Source organism: Tenrec ecaudatus, chromosome 6 (genome assembly GCF_050624435.1).
Source record: "Tenrec ecaudatus isolate mTenEca1 chromosome 6, mTenEca1.hap1, whole genome shotgun sequence".
NCBI lineage: Eukaryota > Metazoa > Chordata > Mammalia > Afrosoricida > Tenrecidae > Tenrec > Tenrec ecaudatus.
Window position 1 is genome coordinate 8,893,530 of NC_134535.1, and position 20,763 is coordinate 8,914,292.

A 20,763-nucleotide genomic window follows, 5' to 3' on the forward strand; every position below is an offset into this window, starting at 1 on the left:
TGAGTCTTGCCGAGTTGAGGGGTTGGGCTGCAGGAGGTATGTGTGACTGGGCTGTGTGGACACAGTGGCTGCCTCCCGTTGGGTGGGTTTCTAATAAGAGACTCCCCGCCCCAAAATAATTTCATACACAAGAAATAAAAACAAAACAGATGAAAACAGGCAAAAGAACATAAGAATTAAAATTTAAAGGAATTTTAAAAATCAGAGAAAAATAATGTTTAGAAAAGACAAACACAACAAACAAACCTAGGGACGTGGGGGAAAGAGAATGATAAAGAAAAAAAAGCTAAGAGAAACAAGAAGGAAGGTAGGGGGGGGAGGAGAAACAAACAAAAAATTCAAAATGGAAAGCAGAAAAAGGACCAGAAAGCAAGTGAGGGGAAAGAGAAAAGAAAAAACAAAGGAAGGAGAGAACAGGGGGTGGGGGGAGGAACAGGCTCGAGAGAGGAGAAAACTGGTGGGAGGGGTGCCAAGCACAGGTCAGTGTCCCTGCATCCAAAGAGCTGATGCAGAAAGGGGGCAGGCACAGCAGAGAGGGATAATGGGCTTGGATGGAGTCCCTGCTGGTGTGAAAGACTCTGGGGACAGGGCATCTGATTCAGGGGGAGTTCATGTCTGCTCAGAAGGTGGCTAAGATCAAGGTACTGGTTCCTGAAAGTTCTTTTGGGCCAGAGGTCTGCTGAGCAAAAGGCAGCTGGTTATGAAAGCTTTGCCCACCTAGGGGGTGGCAGGGGACAGTCTGCTTGTGTGCAGGCTGCAGGTTCTGCTGGTCTGAGGAGACAGAGGTCACGCCTCTCCAGACCTTGACGTGACCCACCAAGGCCAGGCTCCAACTTCAAGTGGAGCATGGGGTGGGCTGGGGTTGTCACCAGCCTCGGGGTAGATGTGAGGCCTTACGGTGTTTCTGTTCGAAAGGAATGTGTGGGGAGCGAGGAGAGTATCCAGCCATTCTGATTACCAGCCCCTAGTGTGGGTGTTTGTGCTGGGCAGACCACTGTCCTGCAAGAACGCTGCTTGCAGAAGTCCAAGGTGACGGCACCGTTTCAGGCTGGCTGAGAATTCGCCTGTTCTACCTGCCTTCTTCCTTGCCCGTTTTGATCAGCTTCTCCCAGTTGGTATTCAATCCACTTCTCGAACCGTTCCTTTGCGGCTCAGGGCTCCAGAATTATCACTGGCATCAATTTCCCTTGGGCTTCTTGGGCTTTGTTGTGGAGTTTGGGCAGTGTCTGCCTCGTCCACTGTCTTGCCAGAAATCAACGTCTTTTCTAGAAATGGCAGCTGGTGCAAGGGTGACTGTATGCGATGCCTCTGTTGACCTAACTCACATTCTGGTCCCACCTGTGGATGGGTGGACAGTCCGTCCCTGTGGGATTCCCCTGGCCACAAGCCTTCACTTTTGACTCCAGACTCTCCCAGTACAGCAGACAGGGGGACAGACAGGGGGAAGCTGCCACATGCAGACCTTGGAAGCTGGGAGTTAGCACCCTCGGGGGCAACGCGCAGCCAATGGAGGGGAGTGGTCGAGGGTCACTGCTCCCACCTCCATCTTTTGGGGATGGGCACTTGTCTTGGCAATTCTACCTCCTAGATGTATCTGCCATCCATCCACTTGTCTCCCCTTTTACAGCACTTCCACCCTTGTGGCCACTACCTGAATGGCCACCACAACCTCCTATTTCCCTCCCCCTCCCCCACCTGCTCCTCCCATGTAGACCCTATGCCATATACAGAGAGGGCCTTAGAATGCAAAGGTGTTTGCAGACATCTCCTGCCTCTCTCTCCGTCCCTTGCCCTGACTTCCACTCTAGAGATTTTGACAGGTGTGCTGAGCTTAGAACAGTCCACGAGAGGGCGCCCCCGGACAGCCCTGGCTTCCAAAACCAGGACTTGTGGAGACTTGAGGAGACCCTTGGGATAAGCTGCTGACCTCCAGGTTGGCAGTTCAAAGTGGTCTGTCTCTTTAAAGTTCTCCAGTCTCCGAAACCCTGTATAGGGAGGAGGTTAACTAGCACGGGGTCCTAGAATCGACTGCAGAAGATATCAGAAGCCCTGCCTGGCCTGCGATGCCCTTCGGGAAAATCAGCTCTCTCCAGTTTCCGTTTCCCAAGTCACTTTCCCATGTGTTGCCTCAGTTTGTCCTTTGGTACCCTGGGAGGGCTCCCAAGGCAAATGGTTTGTCCAGCATCCCTGTCAGTCTTGGGCAGGGCTGGGCACTCATGCTGGCTGCTGCCCTGTCACCATGAATGATCCAGCAACACCACGGGCTTATTTTTAAATCATCTTTAATGTATTTTTACCCTTTTTTTGCCTCGTTTACCAGATAAATCATCTAAATAAATAGATGCTATAGTCTCTTACCAAGATCAGTACAAAAATAAAACCGCGCTCTGCCTCAGCTCTGACGCTTCCCGGGCGCACGCCCACTCCGCAGAGGCGTGTGCTCATAATCAACGCCCCCCCACCCCCCACCCCCGCCCAATACATTCACTGAGTCTGAACAAAGCTCAAAGCTCATTCTGTGCAAAGGAAGCGCTCTTGTGCTGAGACCTGGTGGAGCACAGGCCAAACCACCTTCCAGAAGCATGGTGCCTCCCCAGGATGGGGGCAGGGGTGGGGATGGGGCAACCCGGCCAGGGCCAGCATCCTGATGAGCTGGCCCTGCTTCATCCCACCCGCACAGCCAAAGGAAAGTACCAACCGGTCTCTGTCGACATTCAGGATGGGCGAAGGGAGGGGAGAGGAAGGTGGTGGGGCCATTGCAAAGCCCCCCACCCACCCGTTGAGAACTGGCCTTGTGGGAGGAGGCTGCTGGGGTGGGGCAGAGGTTGGGGTTGCCTCCTCTCACCCCAGGCTTTGCTGGGATGTTCCGGGCTGGATGCTGGAAGGAGGAGGGGAGCGTCTGTGAGGCCGCCCCAGTCCCTCCACAAGGTCACCTGTCTTGGTGACCAAGTCCTGAAAGCTCCTAAGGCCTGAGGGGCTTGGCGTCCACTGGCTGGTTCCCGGGCCCAAGCCCCACTTAGCAGCCAGCTGCAGGGCCCGCTCGGGTAGCCATGAAGGGCCTATACAGACAGTGAAAAAACTGCCCTGCCCCACAAAGTCCCCCCCTCCATCACCCCCTGAACTGTACAATCGGCTCTTTGACAGGGCCTGAAGCAGAAAGGGGCCCCTATCTCCTGGGGATGGGTGAGGAGCATGACCTCTGCTGGAAGCCAGGGGTCATTCAAAATGTCAGCCACTTCAGGACCTGGAGAGACTCCGTCCAGACACCCTCCCCAATCCAAGCCTGGGGGCAAGAACAAGGCCAGGTGTCCACTAGCCTGTGGACCCTTCGCCTCTGCTGTGAGCTCTGAGCTGCTGCCTGCCTTCCCTCCTAAAGGCGCCACAGCTGGGTGGGTGGTGGCAGTCCCTGCTCACCCGTCTCCCCCTCTGAATTCAACCCCCCTGGGTTGGGGACAGTCCCCCAATGGAAGCACTGAATTGACCCTGGACAAATAAGGATTAAGGGAGAAGGAGGGCGACTCAGGGATTTGGAATCTTGCTAACAGGGCACCCCAAACTGACATGGGGTGCAGGTTGTCTTTGGTTTGGGGACCCAGGAAGAAGTCAGGGGAGGTGCTGCTGACTTCCTGAAGATGTAGAACAGGCTCCAAGACAGTCCTGGGAGAAGCTCCTGGCCACACCCCTCCCTGAATTACCCAACTGGGAAAGGGAGCCTCCCCCATTTGTACCTGCTCCTGGAATGGAGCTGAAGTTGCATCAGCCCCATGCAGCAGCAGGGATGCCCCATGCCCACTGGACCCAAGTGCAGATAGGAGTCCAAGACCCTTCCAGGCAGGCACAGCCCTGAGCTTACCTCGAGCCCCCCCACACACACACACACTGTCAGCCCGCCCATGGAAGACCAAGAAGAGCCCCCACCCACCCACCCCCAGGAAAACCAGGCCCGTGGTGGGGTGGGGTGAGGTGAGAGGGCTGCAGAAGGGAAGGCGGAAGGGAGTGTTCAGGATCAAGGGCTGCCCTGAGAAGGTGGGGGGGGGGGCGTCTTCCTCCCCGACCCCCACACCTGGGGAGGAGGGCAGCGAGCTGAGGGCTTTAAGGTCTCCTGAGTCAGAAAGAACAAGTGCCTACAGGGAGGGAGGGGCAGGGGAAGGGCACCCCTGCCAGAGTCAGGCCACACTTGCCCCATTGGCCTTGGGCACAAGCAGTGTGTGGATGGGGCCTGTTGCTCCTGCTGGGTAAGGGGGGTGGGGGAGGGGGGTGTACCGGGCAGATTCTTTTGGACTGTGAATCGTCCTGTGTTCACCTGGGCAGGTTTCTACACACTAAGAACCCACACACACACGGGTGCAGATACATGCATTCATCATGAGAACAGGTGTGCCTGTCGGTGGGGGGCGTGGGGCGTGTCCTGGGCTAATAGCAGAAGAGGGTGCCCATGCTGGCCTGGGGTGGTGGGTCTCTGAGAGTGAAGTGGTACACCGCCCCCACCCTTCTCTCTGACCTGAAGCCGTCCTCCAGAGTCTGCAGTCCAGCTGGGCTGGGAAGTTCAAAATGAAGACCCATTGGAAAACGGAGCGTGGGACGCTGGGGATACCACCCGGAGAAGCTGCAGGAGAGGGTCTGGGTTCTCCTTTAACTCCTAGAGCTGCCGCTGTGCCCCTCAGGAAGTACAGTGACACTGGGGGTGCCTGGGGGGGGGTGGCCTGTCTCCATCCTGCCCTAGGGATGACCTCCAGCTGACCCTCCCACCCAGGGCCCTCTGGGTAAATGTCCCTCCCCAAGAAAGGGGTCGACGGTGGGAAGAGTGCTGGGGCTCCCCCTTCTGTTGTGGTACCTGTTTAAATAAAATAATTACCCTGCTCCACCCCCATCCCCCCCCCCCCCCCGGCAGTCCACCCGCCCCCCGCCAGAAAGAAGCAGGTTCAGAGTGAAAATGATCGTTCAGAACTGCCTGCTGCAGTCTCGGTCTCGGTCTCGGAAGAAGCCTTCGGCCGCCTGGGCCTCTCGGAAGGTGACGGTGACGGAGTTGGCGGTGATGTCGGTCACGGTCACTGCACTTGGGGGCAGTGCAGGTATCCAGGAAGGGGGCCCATCGGCCAGGTCTGCATCTGCTGTAGGCATGGGAGACACACACACAGACAGACATGGGGACAGTATGGGCAAGGATGTGGAGGGGCTGCTAGTGGCCACATGTAGACTGCCCCCTCCTCCTGAGTCTACAGCTGCACAGGGTCCAGCCCAGCGGGGAACTGGGCGAGGGCAGAGCCCAGACCAGGGGAGCACCAGCAGAGGGTCTAGCCCCAGGGGAGGATGGGAGAGAAGAGCCAGGCCAGGCCAGCGGGAGCACACAGCACAGGACATAGTCCAGCCCAGGCCAGGATGGGCACAGAGGCAGAGATGTCTGTCTGACACAGGGCAGAGGGTCCAGGGGGCACTGGGCCGGAGGGTCAGGCCCAGACCCAGGTGGGTATAAGTTAGCTTATGCTCCCGGGAAGGAACCCTGGTAGAGTGGGGGTTAAATGCCAGGCTGCTAGCTGGGCCGTCAGGAGTTCAAAACCACCCGCCGCCTCGGGAGCCAGGCGGGGCTTTCTACTCCCGTGAGGAGTCCCAGCCTGGGAAACTCGCAGGGGCAGTTCCACCCTGTCCTAGAGGGTTGCTGCCAGTCAGCTTTGACTCGATGGCTGGAGCAGAGCCCAAGGAGGCTGGTTGGCGGGGCTCTCTGGAGAAGGGTCGCCCACGGGGGCTGTCTGTCAGCGGGGCGCCTTACCCTCCTCGTCTGGGGGCCGCTCCACGGGCTCCCACTCGCTGGCCGCCTGCGGGCAGTCCTGGGCCGGGGCCGGGGCCTCCTGCAGGAAGAGCTCCCGTCCATGGCTGTGACTCTCCAGGCTGGGCCCGCGGGGCGGGAACTTCTTGCGTGAGAGCCGCAGGTACTTGTGGGCCTTGCGCGGTTTGCGGAGCGGGAAGGGCAGGGTGGGCACCAAGGGGCCCTTGTCCACCAGCTCGGGCGCCCCCGCATTGACCACCCCCTCAGGGCTCCCGCTGCCGGGTGGGCGCGTCAGGGAGAAGCAGAGCTTCTCCCTGCCATTGGCCTTGTGAGAGCTGCGCAGGTCCATGCTGTACAGGCGCTGCGGGGGGGCAAGCCAGGGCACGGCGTCAGCCCCGCCCTCCCTGGCTGTTCCCCGCCGCTGGGCCCTTCCTGCCAGCTGGCCAGCCAAGGCTTAGCACGGTCATCGCCCACCACTCCCACCCCCGGGGCGGCCCAGCCCCAGGCCAGCTCCTGCCGGTCAAGGGTGCGGAGCATGCTCCCACGGGGCACAGCTGAGCAGCCCGCGCGAGGTAGGCGTCGGGAACCAGAGGGAATCTGTCTGCACCTTAGCAAAGGAAGAGAGGATCCCGGGAAGGCCCAGAAGCCGGCCCCACAGTTGGTGAGGGAGGTGATGGGGGACCAGGCAAGGAGGGGGCTTGAGACCCTGGGAGGTGGGAGGGGGCAGGGGGGGTGAACCTATCCACAGGTAGACAGACCAGCCGAGTGAGTGCCCACATGTCCCCAGAGAGAGGACAGCCTGAGGGCAGCCTGCGGGGTACACCTCAGGGGATGGGAACCAGGCCTCCCGGGGCTAATCTGGACGCCAAGCGCCTGGCCTTCTACCTCCGCCCAAAGTGCTGGCTCTGGCCATGTGGGTGTTTGTCTCACTGAGAGCATCTGTGGACAGATGCTGGCGGGTCCTGGGATCTGCCCGCACAGTAACTTTCCCTGCCACCTGTCCCCAGAGCTCTCGGGAGGGTGGGAGGCCCCCGGGCCCACGTTGGCCTCTGCCTCATTTGACCACAGTCACTGTTGGAAACCAGAAGTGACATCATGGTCAGATCTGGGCTTTAACCCTGCCGTGTGGCCCTGTGCCTCAGCCCCCTCTTGGGAGAGCTGGTTATGCCGCAGATGTCCCAGCAACATCTGCTCCTGGGCCCGCACCCTCGTGTAGCCCGAAAGTTCTGAAGACAGGGGCTGGGGCATCCATCCATCTATCTGCAGGAAGCTAGTGGCCCCCAGAGGGCCCGCATGGGATTGAACTCCTCCAGCCTGGGCCTGACCTCCAGGTGGCAGCACCAACACAGAGCTGGAGCACAGGCGCTGGGGGAAAGCCTCTGGGTGTTGCGGAGGTCAGGGGTCGGGTCGGGAGGTGGGGTGGGGACTGGGGGGCAGTGGAGGGAGGGTGAATTTGTTCCGCCACAGTGGAACAGAGAACTGATGCACCCACCCAAGTCGGTGTGGGTAACAACTATATGTGAAGAGCGCCAACCACAGAGCCCGGTGCCTGGATATCCACTTTCCCTGCCAGCACCCCAATTCTCAGCAAACCCGGTGTGCACAGCAGCTGTGTAAAGGACACGGGTGATCTGCATGGTCCAGAGAGGACAGGCAGCTGGTCGGGAGCTGCCGCCACGGAGTCGATGCCCACTCATGGCGACCCCACGGGGCCACAATCTTTATAAAAACAGGTTGCCAGGCCTCTCATCCGCAGCACTGTGGGTCTGCACCACCAGTCTCTGGCTCAGTAGTCAAGGGCCAACAGACTTTAAATTCCTGGATGGACCTCACTAGATTCAGGAGAGCAGGTATTGGAAGCACCCCCATTTTACAGGGGAGCCTTGACTAGGGTCACCGAGTAACACTGCTCCAAACCCACTCGCCTTTCACTGCCACCAAAACCCCAAAATCCTCAGTGACATGGGATGTCCCACAGAGAGCCTGCCTGGCAGAGACTGGCACAGGTAACCAAGGAGGTACCTTCCTGCTGGAGGTGTCTCCTGGCCAAGAATCCTGCATCTCTGTGGCCTGGACTCTGAAATCCCAGTTTCCAGTGTTTCTTCAGCAGGAGCCCTAGTGGTGTAGTGGTTATGGGTTTGGCTGCTAACTGCAAGGTCAAGAGTTTAAAACCACCAGCTGCTCTGAGGGGTAAAGACGAGGCTTTCTACTCCTGTGGAGAGTTCCAGTCTCAGAAACGCACAGGGGCAGCTCCCCCCTGTCCCAGAGGGTCTCTGGGAGTCAGCGTGGGCTACGTGGCAGTGTCTAAGGGTCTTGAGGGTCACGAGTTTTGTGGGTAGGGATTTTGAGCCCCGAAAGGGCTTATTGGAGGTTCTGTGCTTACAAAATGGTAGGATTCACTCATCAGGTGCCCTGCCTCCCACCACGGCCCCTCCCACCCAGGACGTCTTCCTGGGCACTACTCCCACGTCCTGGCTTTGCCAGCTCCCCACCCCCAGTGCCCGGTGGTGCTGGGGCACGTGCACCCACAGGGCTAACTAGGGCAAGGCCGGCGACAGGGATCCCAGAGGGCGGGGTCCCAGAGTGAGGGGGGTGTTACCTGCAGCAGCAGCCGCTTGGGTTTCGGGCCTCTCTTCCTATACCCTGAGGCTCGGTCTTTCTCTTCCCTAGGGTGCAAAGCAACGGCAGGAAAGAAAGGGAACACCGGTGACCATGAAGGGACAGTAAAGTACCCGCTTCACCTCGCTCTCTGCTGTCTGTGGCACGCCCTATAGAGGCCACCACTCCCCATGGTTGCGGGGAAGGTTCCTGCCCATCGCTCCCCTGAGGCCAGAGCAGTGTGGTCAGGGGCTCAGGGCCAAGACTCCCAGGACAGCGCCGAGGTGGCCTGCCCTTCAGCCTCCTGGTTCTGCTGGTTCAGTTCTCTTCAGCGTTCTCTGAGCCCACGTTCAGAAAGAATGTGGGGACCCTATCTGCTCACAAGGAGTGACCCCAGGTCAGCTCCCCATCGGAGCTCAGCTCAGTGTCAGTCCCATCTATTTCGGACACCCGCTCCCTGCAGTGCCATCCTCTCCAGGCGGGGGTGGGTACACCTGGAGGCCGTGTGCTAAACAGGCACCAGGGCGGGAGGCAGGCCACCCACGGGGTCCTGCTGGGAAAGCCCTCCCTGAGGCCCCTCCACACAGCAGGGGGGAGGGGGCTCTAATCTCAGAGGCTGGTGCGAGCACCCTCCAAGCCCAGTTCTACCTTGACTCACAGGAGGTCCTGGCTGGTCACATCCCCTCCCTGAGCCTCAGTTTCCCCACACCCTAGCAGATCTTGTTGGCTGGGGTGTGGGGCTTCTGGGGTTTGTCAGAAATGGAAGTAGAAAGCCCCAAGCAATGGGGTGTGGGAGAAAAAGGCAGGTGGGGGAAGAGAAGGGAGAGGGGAGGAGGGGCAGGGGGACAGGTCACTGCAGGAGGATGGTGTGTGTAGGGTACAGAGCGAGCGCCTCTCCAATGCTTTCATCCTCAAAGACCCTGGAGGGAGCTACTAGTACTCTTCCATTTTCCAGCTGCAGAAAATGGGGCAAGGACAACTGGCACCGCGGGAAGCCTTCCTCCTCAGTGTCACCGGGACTCCTCTGCCATCCTCCTCTGGGCATGGGGACAGGCCTGGGGTCTCTGTCATGGCCCCCAGGCACTGGCGTCCCACTTGCAGCAGCACCCTCGCTCTGGCCCTGCATGTGCGTACCTGTGATGTGTACACACGCATGTGCATGCATGTCTGTGGTGGGTGTGCATATATGCATACGCTGGGGGCAAGTGTGTCTGTAAGTTATGTGCACCTGTGGTGTGTGTGTACATATGTGTGCATATCTGGTATGTGTCTGTGGTGTGTACATGTGTAGGTCTGTGCAAGAGCAGGTGTGTGTGTGTCTGTGGCGTGTGACTGCGTGTGACTGCAGGTGTGTACATGTATGCCTGTCTAGGGTAGGGTGTGAGGCGTGACGGTCCAGTCCATCTGGTCCTTAGCTACACGGGCCTGGTTTCTGCCAGCTGTCAGTCCCTGTCCTTCAGAGTCCAGGGCTAAAGGGTGGGGTAGGGGGGCCCCTAAGCTCTCGGCCCAGTAGACTCGCAGTACCCTCAGCCCCAGGCTGACTCTTTCTGCGCACCCCTCAGACTCCTCCTGGGTCTCCCAAACACCCAGCAAAACAGACGTGAAAGTGGCCCCCGCACTGCCATCCCTCTCTCTCCTGGAGCTGAGAGGAACGAAGCCAGGAGTACAGAGTAGGTTAAGGGGGGGAAAAGGGGGTGTCCCAGTACCACAGTTACCACTTAAGGAGTGACTGTTCTGACTCGTTAAAACTAGAGTCAAACTGTCTGTCAGGACTACCAAGCCCTCCCCAAGCTGCCCTGCTTCTGTAGCTTCATGCTGCTGCCCCTGCACCCCCACCCCACCCCCAATCCCAATCCAGGCCTTTGTCAGCCAGAAAGGCCTTCTCTGGACCAGCCCAGAGCCCCCCTCCGCCCCCTCTTCACCACCCACCCCACCCATCAGCCCTGGCTCCCTGGCCGGCACCAGGCACGTTTGTTTACTTGTCACGGGTGTCTCCGCACTGGCGTGGGGGCCCCGGGAGGGGCGGGGTGGGTTGTGTCTCCAGCACCTGGGACAGCGCCTGGCACAGAGTCCTCGCTGTCCCAGCAGTCGTCAGTCGCCGTCGTGTCAACCTTACGTGCAACAGAAAGAAACGGTGCCCGGTCCTGTGCCGCCCTCGCCATCACTGGCGTGAGGGAGGCCCCGATGGTGGCCGTGTGTCACCCCCACCCTCCCATGGAGGGCTTCCCTTGGTTTTGCTGACCCTCCTCCTCTCTGCCACACGCGTGCGGCAGCTTGAAGACCCTCCGTCCCAGTGACAGAGTCTGTCAGCACTGCGCATGCCTGGAGCCTCCCCACTGCAGTTCCCATTTCACAGATGGGCAAACTGAGGCCCGGGAGGGCGAGGCCTGGCCCAACAGATCACCGCTGGTGCGAGGCAGTGCCAGGGCTGAGACCAGGCTCTGACACGGGCCCGAAGCTCTCCTTACCAGGCTTCACCCGAATGCCCCACCAAGAAGCTGGGCGCCCGGAGAAGCCTGCGGGTCCATGAGATGCTGGTTTTTAAAGGGAAAAACAGGACGGCGCTGTTCCTTCAGAACTGGGACCAGGAAGCAGGGGAGCGGAGAGGGAGCCACGAGAACTCAGCAGCCACGGCAGGCGCTCTGTGCCTCCCTCGGGAAAGCACCAGGCTGGGCGCAAGGCCTCCTGGGCTCAGACCCAGCCACCAGGGTTCCTGGGCCGGTTCCTGAGGGGAGCTGGTGCCCTCTTCCAGAAGCAGGCTAGGCCCACTGACCTGCTGAGTGTCCCACCCCCTCCCTAGGGTGCCCTGCACAGAGACACATGGGAGAGGCTCCTTACTTCTCCTCGTAGGCCAGGACCAGGCGTGGGTCCAGGATGTGCTCCTCTGGCTCCCACGTGCTGTACCTGGACGAAGGGAGGGGGGTTAGTGCCAGCCTGTGCCCACCTGTCATCGATGTAATGGCCACCTTACTCGGAGGTGCTCTTGCTGGCCGCCCAGCACGCCCCTCCCACTGAGTGCAGGTCATAGGACTGTGAGCCTCGTCACTAGGGCCCCCGGGGGAGGCCTGAAGGGAATAGGGCCCTACAAGGCCTAGGATATCCTGCCTGCCAGACTAGAGAGAAGATGGCAGGGGGGTCTGGGTCCCAGCAATGTTCCTTGCTAACTGGGTGACTTCAAGGCTCTGTGCTATGACAGTCCCCAAGTACAGGGCTGCCATACTGACCAAATGGGCTTGGTGTCAGGGAGCTTTAGCCACTGCAGCTGCCCACCCCTCCCACCCCACCCCACCCCACCAAACCTTGGCCTCAGCTTGTCTCTGAGCAGCTTGAAGTACAGCAAGTGGAGAAGTCCACCTGTTAAGTCACCCAAGAGCGGGCCCCTGAATTCCCACGGGACAGCTGCTCTGGGTGGCCTGTCCTTGCTCCCTGGTATGACTGCTCACGCTGGGCCTGTCTTCTGGGAAACTCGCTTCCTGGGCTTAAATGACTGTGCTTCCAAGCAAACCTCGCAGGACTTCTCCAAGTGAAAGCAACAACCTCTCAGAAGCAGATGCCGGTTCAGACAAAGTCTCACGTTGAAGATGCAAGCATTTTAGCCATGTTCTAGGAGGCTGCGCCGGTGAGGCTCTGGGATGAGAAGGGGCGTGAACAGGTTCCCGGGAGATGTCGGGGAGGCCACCTGCCCCCATCAGCTGAAGGAAAGCCGCCACCTCACCAATCTGGTGTGGCTCTTGGAGCACAGTCTAGACTCAGGGACAAGCTGCGCAGGGCAGCTTCCTTTCCGCCTCTCCTCAGAGGCATCCTGGCACACCTGCTAGGGACAGGCCCAGTGGGGCTGTGGGCTCGGTGGCTCAAGGACCCGGCAGCCCAGGCTGTGTCGCCGTGGTACCCGCCACACCTGCACTGAGCGGCCTGCACCCACACTGGTCTCCGTGTCGTTTTCAGGAGCCTGGTCTTGCGTCATTTTTCCTGCTTCCCTACCTTTCCAAGCTGACCCACCCCCTAAGCAACCAGAGATGTCCTCCCCCAAACGCTGGGGCGGCTCAACTGTATCCCACGGCATAGGAGGGTGCGCTCGGGTGTTGTCATCCCTAAGATGCCCTGTTTGATCTTTGGCCTCACGAACGGCTTCCACCACACCCTAACAGCAAGGGGCACCCCGCTCTTTCCCAACACCATTGTCAAGTAGGCTCTATGACTATCCCCATGTTAGAGACAAAGACGCTGAGGCGCAGAGCCAAAGGAGGCCAATGGACTTGTTAACAGAACCCAGTTTGACTCCGCCCCCCCCCTTGTCCCTCAGGGGGCGGTCCCCCGCGGGTCTCTGATCTCCTGGTACACCGCCAGGTGCACCAAAAGAGCAGCCTCTGGAGCTCCATGCTCAACACTGGGGTTGGCGGCAGGCACAAGGGGCTTAACCCCTCAGCCCCAGCTCCCCTTCACGGCACAGTAAAGAGTACAGTGGGGGCCAAGGCATGGGAAGCCTGGAGGCCACAGCGTGGGGGGGGGGGAAGAGGACAGGGGGGCACACACTTTGCCATCATCCAGGGCAGGACACAACAGGGGTCTGCGGGGTCTTCAAGCTGGAGGAGGTGGGGTACGGGTTGTGTCGTTATCCCAAGAGGATAAGCAGGATCTGAAGAATACGGGGAGCTTTGCCCATGGGGCAGAAGAGACCCTCAACTCCCCCACCGCTTTTAGCTCTGCGCCGTGCGCGCCAGAGCTCACGCGCACGTAAGCGCGCGCGCGCCCTGGGTGGTGTGCGCCAGACCCGGCAAGCCAATGGGGGGCGGGGGCGGGGACAGCTCAGCCCGAGATAAACACGGCCACGTGACTGCCCCGCCCGCCCCTGCTGGCTGGGGCTAGCCGGTAAACAAGCTGCCTTCGCCCCGCCTTTGCCCCTGCTGCGCACGCTCCCCACTGCCAGGCTGCCAGGGCGGGCAAGCAGTGAGCAATGAGGCACCCCACTTCCATTTATTGAAAGGGGGGTCGCTGAGAAGTTGTGACGCTGGGCCAGGCCAACTGGTCCCCTAAACTCCCGGATTTAAAGTGACAAGTAACCTACTCCCATGGAGTCTGTCGATTCTGACTCTTAGTGAGTCAGAGTGACCTTGTACAGGCTTTCCTGTAAATGTTTGTAAAGATGGCTAAGATCTTTATGGGAACTGACAGCCTCATCACACCCCCCCCCCCGCAGAGCAGCTGGTCGGTTTGAACCGACAACCTGGGGATTAGCAGTGCAGGGCTCACCCCCACCGAGCTACCAGCACTCCAAATGGAATGCATGCACCTTTAACAGGGGCTCATCGTAGGGCAGAGATGGGGCAGTGAGGGTGGGTGTGACCTGGTGCAAGAAAGCGAAGTGTCACTTCCCGCGGAGCTAGTAACAGCCCTCTCCAAGGGCTGTTGGTGAAGGGGAAGCTTCAGCCACATACAGCCTTCCACCCCCGAATCAAAGCAGTATTGAAGTCAACTTCAGAAACCACTTAGAGCGAGTGCCTCTTCTGGCCTGCTTCCCAGAGGGAGGGCACAGAGGTGTGGCCATCGCCTGACCCCCTGCCCCACCTGTGTGGCTGCCGTCTACTCCTACCTTGGGGACGGGAGAGCTGCCACGGGGATCCTCTCTGAGCAGAATCTGACCTTCCCTGCTTTCATGCCGCACTCAACAGGGCCAGGCAGATAGGGCCCCACGTTATAGCGGGGGATAGAGCCCAGAGAGGCTCAGAGCTTGCCCTGGGTGGCACAGCCGGAAGCCTCCAGACTCAGGACTCCTAGGCAGGCAGAGCTGAGCCCTACTCACTGAGCTGGCCGAAATGTAACAGTGGTTACGCACTGGGCTGCAGCTAGGTCAGCAGTTCCAAACCACCAGCTGCTCCAAGAGAGAAAGATGGAGGCTTTCTACTCCTGCAAAGAGTTACTGTCTTGGAAACCCACAGGGGAAGTGCTGCCCTGTCCTGTGGGCCGCTGTGAGTGGGCATCGTCTCCGTGGCAGTGAGCACGTCACGAGTGTGTATCGGGGTCGGGCAAGCTCCTGGGGTCATGGTTCAGTTCACCTCGGCTATATGACCCTGGGACAATGCCTCTACTCCACGGTGGGCCTCAGTTTCCCTGTGTAAAATCGATGGCTCTGAGGGGCATACTTAGTAAAGCAGATAAAAGAGGATGCCCTCAGAGGCTGACAAGGTTGGAGCAAGCGGGCCACACACAGCAATGACTGCGGCAGCAAAGGGTCGCACCGGGCTCAGCTGGTGCACCAGGTCTCTTTGAGTCAGAGCAGGCTGGAAGGCAGAAGGCACCTAACGATGACGACATGGGTCACACAGTGGGCCAAGACCTGGCTCGGAAGAGGGGACCAATGATGGGCAAGTCAGACTACATCTTCCATGGAGTGGCCAGTGACAGCCCCATGGGCAGGCCTGCTCTGCCCTGCACAGGAGCTACGAGTTGTCTCAGCATGGCCTGGCTCTTGCTGTACCTGCTGCTGATGTTATAATTAAGCTGGCACTGCTGGAAGAGGGGCACCCCAAAAGGGCAGTTTCTGTCTGTCAGTGCCAATGCAGGGATCAAACAGGCAGTGGAAAGAAGCTGCCATCAGCGCTCATTTCTGAGGTGTATCTGCAAGGAGCAGAATCCCTGTTTAGCCGGAATGCAACCTGCTGACATTCGGGGGGCAACTGGCTGACAACACTGTAGCTCTGGACCCCACATCCCTGCCCCAAGCCCCACCCTGCACCATTTACTGTGACTTCCCGAACAAGCAAGAGTCAGCTCCACCGAATGGGCAGGGGGTGGCATGAAGCAAGCACCACACAGTGCACAGGGGTTGGCAGTTCTGGTCTGGGAATGGCTGGCTCTCTACAGGCATCAGCTTCCCCCTGGGAGAGTAAGACATTGGCTCTCACCTGTTTCTGAAGCTGCTTTGAGTGCCTGGGAAGTCCGGAACCAACCCTGTCCCCCTCTCCCTGCCAGTCCCCCAGTCTTGTATTCAGGGCAAACCCTTTTGAAGCACTTAGTGGGGCATCATCTGCCCTCATCCAGGGCCATGAGGGAGGTGGTTCACAGGTGCCACATGGGCAGCCAGGCCTGGAATCCAGGCCTAAAGTGATGGTGTCCCCAGGTCAATAGGTCAAGCAGGACTCCCCAGTCCCCCTGGGGGAGGGTCACCAAAGGCAGACATGAGGGTCCGTAGGTGGACTCAGCATGGTGAGTCAGAGGAGCATGTGCCGGCACTGGGGACACAGGCCATAGAAACTCGGGGGGGACTCTGCTCCGGGGCACTGCCCCTCCCTTGCTTGGATGGGCAGTTGTGCTCACTTGGGACCAGCAAGAAGCAGAGGTGCAGCAGTTACTAGGTGCATCTGGTTAGTGGGCATCAGACAGAAGATGTGCCCCAACCAGCAGGCCTGGAAGCTCTGGTGCACCCCGCCCCTCCTGACCCCTCCTCCTGCTCTTCTCCTTCCAGGGGAGCGGGGGTCCCGTGCTCCCGCTTCCAGCACTCAGGTCCACCTGCCTGGTAGAGAGGGCAGACCCTCCTTTGCCCTGAGGCAGAAGGAGGGGGCCCCATAAGCCAGCCACCAACCCCGCACCCAGCAGGACGCCTGTGGGCCACATGTGCCCAGCAGTGTGTGAGAGCACAGGGCCAGGATTGGTGAGCCCATTTTGCAGAGATGCCGCTTGGACCAGCTCTCTCGCTCTCCCACGTGGCCCTGGGACCCAACCCCAGAACAGCCTGGCAGCAGCACAACAAGAGAACAGCTGGACCCAGAATTGTTCTGGATAGAGGGGGTTTCCAGGAGTCAAGTCTCAAGCAGGCAGGGCAGGGGCGGGGTGTCCAGAGACCAATGGGGAGGCCCCAAGACCAGCTAGGGCCCTCTCCTCCTCTCCAAAACTCCCTGCTGGGAAGTGATTGGCTGGTGGGAGGGCTCATGCTTGAGTTCCAGCAGAGAAGGTGGGGCGGCCCTGGCAGGTCAGGAGACTCAGCGCCAGTAGGCAAAGATGCTGGGAAGCCCAAGGGAAGTATGTGACAATGGGGGGAGAGGGGGGGGCGGGGGGAGGAGATCCCGGCTGGGCAGCTTAAGCACCTGGCTGCCAATTTGAAAGGTCATTGGTTCTAATCCAGCAGCCACCCCGTGGGAGAACAAGGTGGGAGTTGGCTTCTCTAAACCCACTGGGGCAGTTCTGCTCTGCCCTATAGGGTCTCTGCGAGTTGGAAGCGGTTTGAGTCCAACCCTGCCTCCACTACTGTGTGACCTCAGCGCAGCTGCTTACCCTCTCTGTTTCCTCATCTGCAGGGACCACAATCCACACTCACCTCAGACTATGGGAACCTATTCCAGCTGGGGCTGGGCAGGCACAGGCTCTGCCCCAGCTCCATGGCCCTGAGGATGCAGGTGCTCTAGCACCTAAGACTGCCCACCCCCACGGACAAACCCCCCGCCCCCCTGTACTACTGTGGCCCCTTGGCTGACCAGCAGTCACCTCCAAAGCCAGCATGCTGAGTCTTGGCCTCCCAATTACCAGGAAACCCCAGAGGGACAGGCGGGAAAGGGAGGAGGGGAAGGCAGAAGGGAGGGGAGGGGAAAGCCCAACTAGAAGATGGTGCTAGCACCTGAGGGGGTGGGGGTGCCCGTAGGGGAAAAGCAGACTGCTAGGAGGGCGTCGCCCCCCAGGCCAGCCAGGCAGGGGAGGGGCACACACAGACACACACAGGAGTCTTACTTTGGCGGCCATCCTTTCCACTTCACCAGGTACTCGACTTTACCCTGGGGAGAGAGGGGGCGGTCAGACACAGTGAGGTACCCGGTCTCCCCCACAGCCACTCCCAGGACAGCCAGGCCCCCACACCCCCTCTTCAGCTAGGGGTGCTCCAACACACAGTCAGAGGACCCTCAAGCAGATCCTTGCCAACCTAGAGACCCCCACATTCCGTTGCCACAGGACCACCCAGGACCCAAAGACAAGACCCTCATTTCAAAATTAAGAAACAAAACCATGTTGATTTGACCTCTTCTAGAGAAGCAACCCCCCAGGCGTTTGTTCCCACAGCCCTGTTCCTGAGAGAGGCGGTCTGTAACCAGAGGCGACAGACTTTTGGAATCTCTGCTCAAAGTAACCCTGCAGTGTCCGGTGGTGGGGTGGGGGTGGGGGGTGGGGGTGGAGAAGTCCCCATCTTCAGAAAGGGTGGTAGATTTTTTCAGTCGTTAAAAATTAAAGCCAGCCTGCCCTTCCCCCACAGAGAGCCACAGTTGCCATGGGCTGTCACTACACAGCTGGAGGAAGTGTTGTGCTCCCTATAGCCTTTTCACTGGGGGGAGGGTCGGGGGGGGTCCTGAGGGAGATGGCCAGGCCCTTCTTCCTACTCCTCTGAAACCGGTTCAGCATCCTACCGACATGCCTCCACTGGCCGACCAATGGTGGCCGTGCTCAGAGAGCACCTCAAAACTGAACTGGGGTTAGCCTAGTGGTGAGCTGCCCCTGGGAGGGGGGGTCTTAAAAAGTGCCCAGTTCAACCGGATCAGATCCTGAAGCCCAGCCACACCAGAGCTTTCAGGCCAAGCTATGACACCTCCCCAAAGAGCTTTGGTCACTACAAAGCAGGTCTTTACTTCCTCCTTCTGTATTGGCTTCCTCCACCAGATGCCAGCTCTGGGAGAGGAAGACACAGTTTCCCTGGGACTCAGAATGGTGCTGGGACATAGAGAGTCCGTGATGGGAAATGCCCTCCTGCACTGGCCTCACGCTCTTCCACAGTACCTGCCTCAGGTTACACTTCGTGCAAAGCACAGAGCTTTCTGGAATATATTAATCCTTTCTTGGATCAAGAAAAGCCCAGGGGGCAGAGAGTGAGAAGTTGAAGAACAGCCCCAACCAAAAGACACAGAACGAATCCGAGGGAGCTTGAGGTAGAGAGGAGGCTGGTGATCCACCCTGCACCTCTGGACCCTCTTCCACGATCCAGGGCACCAGGACGATAAACTTTTCTCTCCACAAAGAAGATGGGCCAATCCGTGTTCTGTCCTACCTCCAGCTCTAAAATTGTTGAGTGACCTTGAGCTGGCCACTTCCCAGTGTGGGCCTCAGCTTCTGCTTCTGTCAAGTGGGAGGTGCGCCACTAAGGCCCCACCTGGCCTTGCATGGAGCCCTCCCGCCCCCTCATTCCCGCCCCAAGGGCTGCCGCGTAAAGGACAGCCGTGGGCTGGAGGTGCGGAATGTTCCCCAAGGGCTCCCGGCTTCGCATCTCCAGCGTGGGGCGAGCCCACGCCACAAACACGTGCACAGGCAGCGCGGATGCCAGACGGCTGCCTCCTGACTCCGCAGGATGCGAGTTTGGGGGAAGGCACAGGGGATGGAGCTTCAAGGATGCTACAGCTCTGAAGGAGGTGTCACAGGCCAGAAGGGAGCTAGGGTGGGAAGGGAGGGTGAGAAGGGGAGGGGACGCACCCCAGGCCAAGACGGGGGATCAGAAGAGGGCAAAGTGCAGCAGGAAAATCTCAGGGGCTGGGGGCGGGGCCTGGCCTCGACTTTTCCGAAGCTCCGCCCCCAACTTCCAAGGACTTGGTACCTAAGCACAGAGTGCAGGGTTCGAGATCGAGATCCAGGTCTGTCGCTAACACAGCCCAAGTCGCTGTCTCAACTTGGGCCTCAGTCTCCCCTATTTGGAATGGGTGGGCGGTTATGAGGCAGGATGGCACACGGGAACCCCACAATCCGACCATCGCTCCAGCGCAGGCAGGCTCGGCCGTGCCCAGCATCTTGGGGTAACTTTTATTCTACTCACCCTACACGGTGGAGGGGAAAAGTGGGGCAACGAGTGGAGAGCCAGGCCCAGCTGGGCGGGGCAGCCCGGGTCCCTGGTCCTACTTTGCCCCAGTCCCTAACGTGAAGGGGCGGCGCTGGGGAGCGGGGGGAACCCCACAGGGGTCCCAGGAGCCGCCCCCGGTACCCTCACCTTCCGCACGCGCTTCTTCCGGATGCTCTCTACGGCGAACACCTGCTCGCCGATGGCTGACAGCTCCATGCGGGCCGGCAGGGGAGCGGGCCCGGGGCCGGGGCCGGCCGGGGGCGGAGCTGCGGGGCCGCGGCAGCGGCGCGCGATGCTCGGGCCGGAGGGGTCCCCCGTCACCCTCGCTCGGGCGCGCACGCGCACGCGCGCACACTCCCTCGCGCGCCCTCACGCCGCCGACGTTCCATTTTTGAACCTGCGCAACGTTTTCCCCAGCGCGAGCGAGCGCGCGGGCGCGCGAACGGGCGCGCGCGGGGCGGAGGCGGGGGCCGGGCGCGCGCGCCGAGCGCCTGCGGGGGTTCAGCAAGCGCCTAGCAGGTCACGCTCCTCCCACGTTGCCTCGCTGGCCCCGCCCATCCCACCCATCGGGGCCACGCCCCTAGTCGCCCGGGCATGAGATTGGGCTTCGAGCCGCTTCTCCGAGCCGCTGGACACCGAGACTTATTTGGCGCGGGCGCAGGCCCTTGCGCTTGGAGCGCACGCGCGCCCCCTGGCGCCGCGCCGCGCAAGGGCGGGACCTGAAGTTCATTAACGCCGAGGCGCGTTGCCGAACATCCTCGGGGCGACTCCAAGGGCCGGAAACCGCTTTCCCTCCTTGCGCTCACGTGGAAACAAGCACGCAGAGCGGGCAGGTGCCCCACTTCCTACAAGAGAATTGCACCGCCGGTGGAGCCACCATGCAGCAGCACGAGGCAGGAGTGACAAAGGTTTCCCAACCTGTCGGGGCCTCCCTGCACGGAGCTCCCTGGATCCGAGCTCCAGAGCAGTGTCAGCCCGGCCGCCCTTCCTCCCGTGCCGACATACTTACATCCATCCGTACGTCCGTGCCCACACGGTTGGGGAGTGCTGTCCTTCCAGGCCACGTGGTGAGAGGCCGGGCTCTACCACCAGCACCCCCTCCCACGCCCACCCCGAGTCGAGCCACTTACTGGTGGCAGGTGTGGCATGGTGGATATAGGTGTAGGGGAGGACGAATTTAGCCAATGCCCAGTGCCCTCCCTGCACCACATCCACCCTCCCCGCCCAACCCCTCACCTGCACGCTTGGTTTCCACCGGGCATGATGCGTTTCCATCGTGATGCTGATGAAGAATGCTTCCAGAAGAGCAAACGTGTCTGCCTTGGAAAAAGTAGAGCCAGGATACTTCTTAGAAATGCGGATGTGATTAACAATCATTAATCCATCAAGGGGCCACCAGGGTCGGGGAGGTGGGGAGAGGGGATAAAAAGGAGGAGCTGATGGGGAAAAACGGTATTTAAATAAAAGGTAAAAAAAGGCTCAACGGAAAATAAATATCTAGAAAAGAACGATAGAATATATATGAATATGTTGGCTACAAATGATTGTAACAAGAGTTGCAAGAACCCCCACTAAAAAACGTTAAAAAAAAAAAACGATG

At 59.8% G+C, this 20,763-nt stretch overlaps 1 protein-coding gene across 7 annotated transcripts; it reads right to left on the minus strand.

The window, feature by feature from the left end:
• Positions 1-4,905: 4,905 nt before the first annotated feature.
• CBX7 (chromobox 7) lies at positions 4,906-19,570 on the minus strand. Of its 7 annotated transcripts, none has more exons than XM_075553590.1 (7): positions 19,311-19,570; positions 17,081-17,124; positions 11,201-11,266; positions 10,342-10,473; positions 8,364-8,430; positions 5,768-5,846; positions 4,906-5,108 (listed from the first exon to the last, which is right to left on the minus strand). In XM_075553590.1, exons 1-7 carry the CDS (start codon positions 19,377-19,379, stop codon positions 4,942-4,944), a joined length of 624 nt encoding a protein of 207 aa, XP_075409705.1. In that variant the 5' UTR covers positions 19,380-19,570; the 3' UTR covers positions 4,906-4,941. The 7 variants fall into 7 exon arrangements, with proteins under 7 accessions (XP_075409705.1, XP_075409704.1, XP_075409701.1 ...); XM_075553589.1 differs by having other exon boundaries at positions 4,906-5,111; XM_075553586.1 differs by having other exon boundaries at positions 5,768-6,125.
• Between the last annotated feature and the right edge of the window lie 1,193 nt (positions 19,571-20,763).

Excerpts from the sequence above, each read along its gene's own strand:
- CBX7 (XM_075553585.1), bottom strand. The coding sequence starts at position 19,379 with ATGGAGCTGTCAGCCATCGGCGAGCAGGTGTTCGCCGTAGAGAGCATC. Across the intron at positions 6,126-8,363 it reads CCAAGCGGCTGCTGCTGCAG|CGCCTGTACAGCATGGACCT; the intron begins GTAACACCCCCC and ends GCCCCCCCGCAG. Across the intron at positions 5,112-5,767 it reads GCGGCCCCCAGACGAGGAGG|CAGATGCAGACCTGGCCGAT; the intron begins GTAAGGCGCCCC and ends CCATGCCTACAG.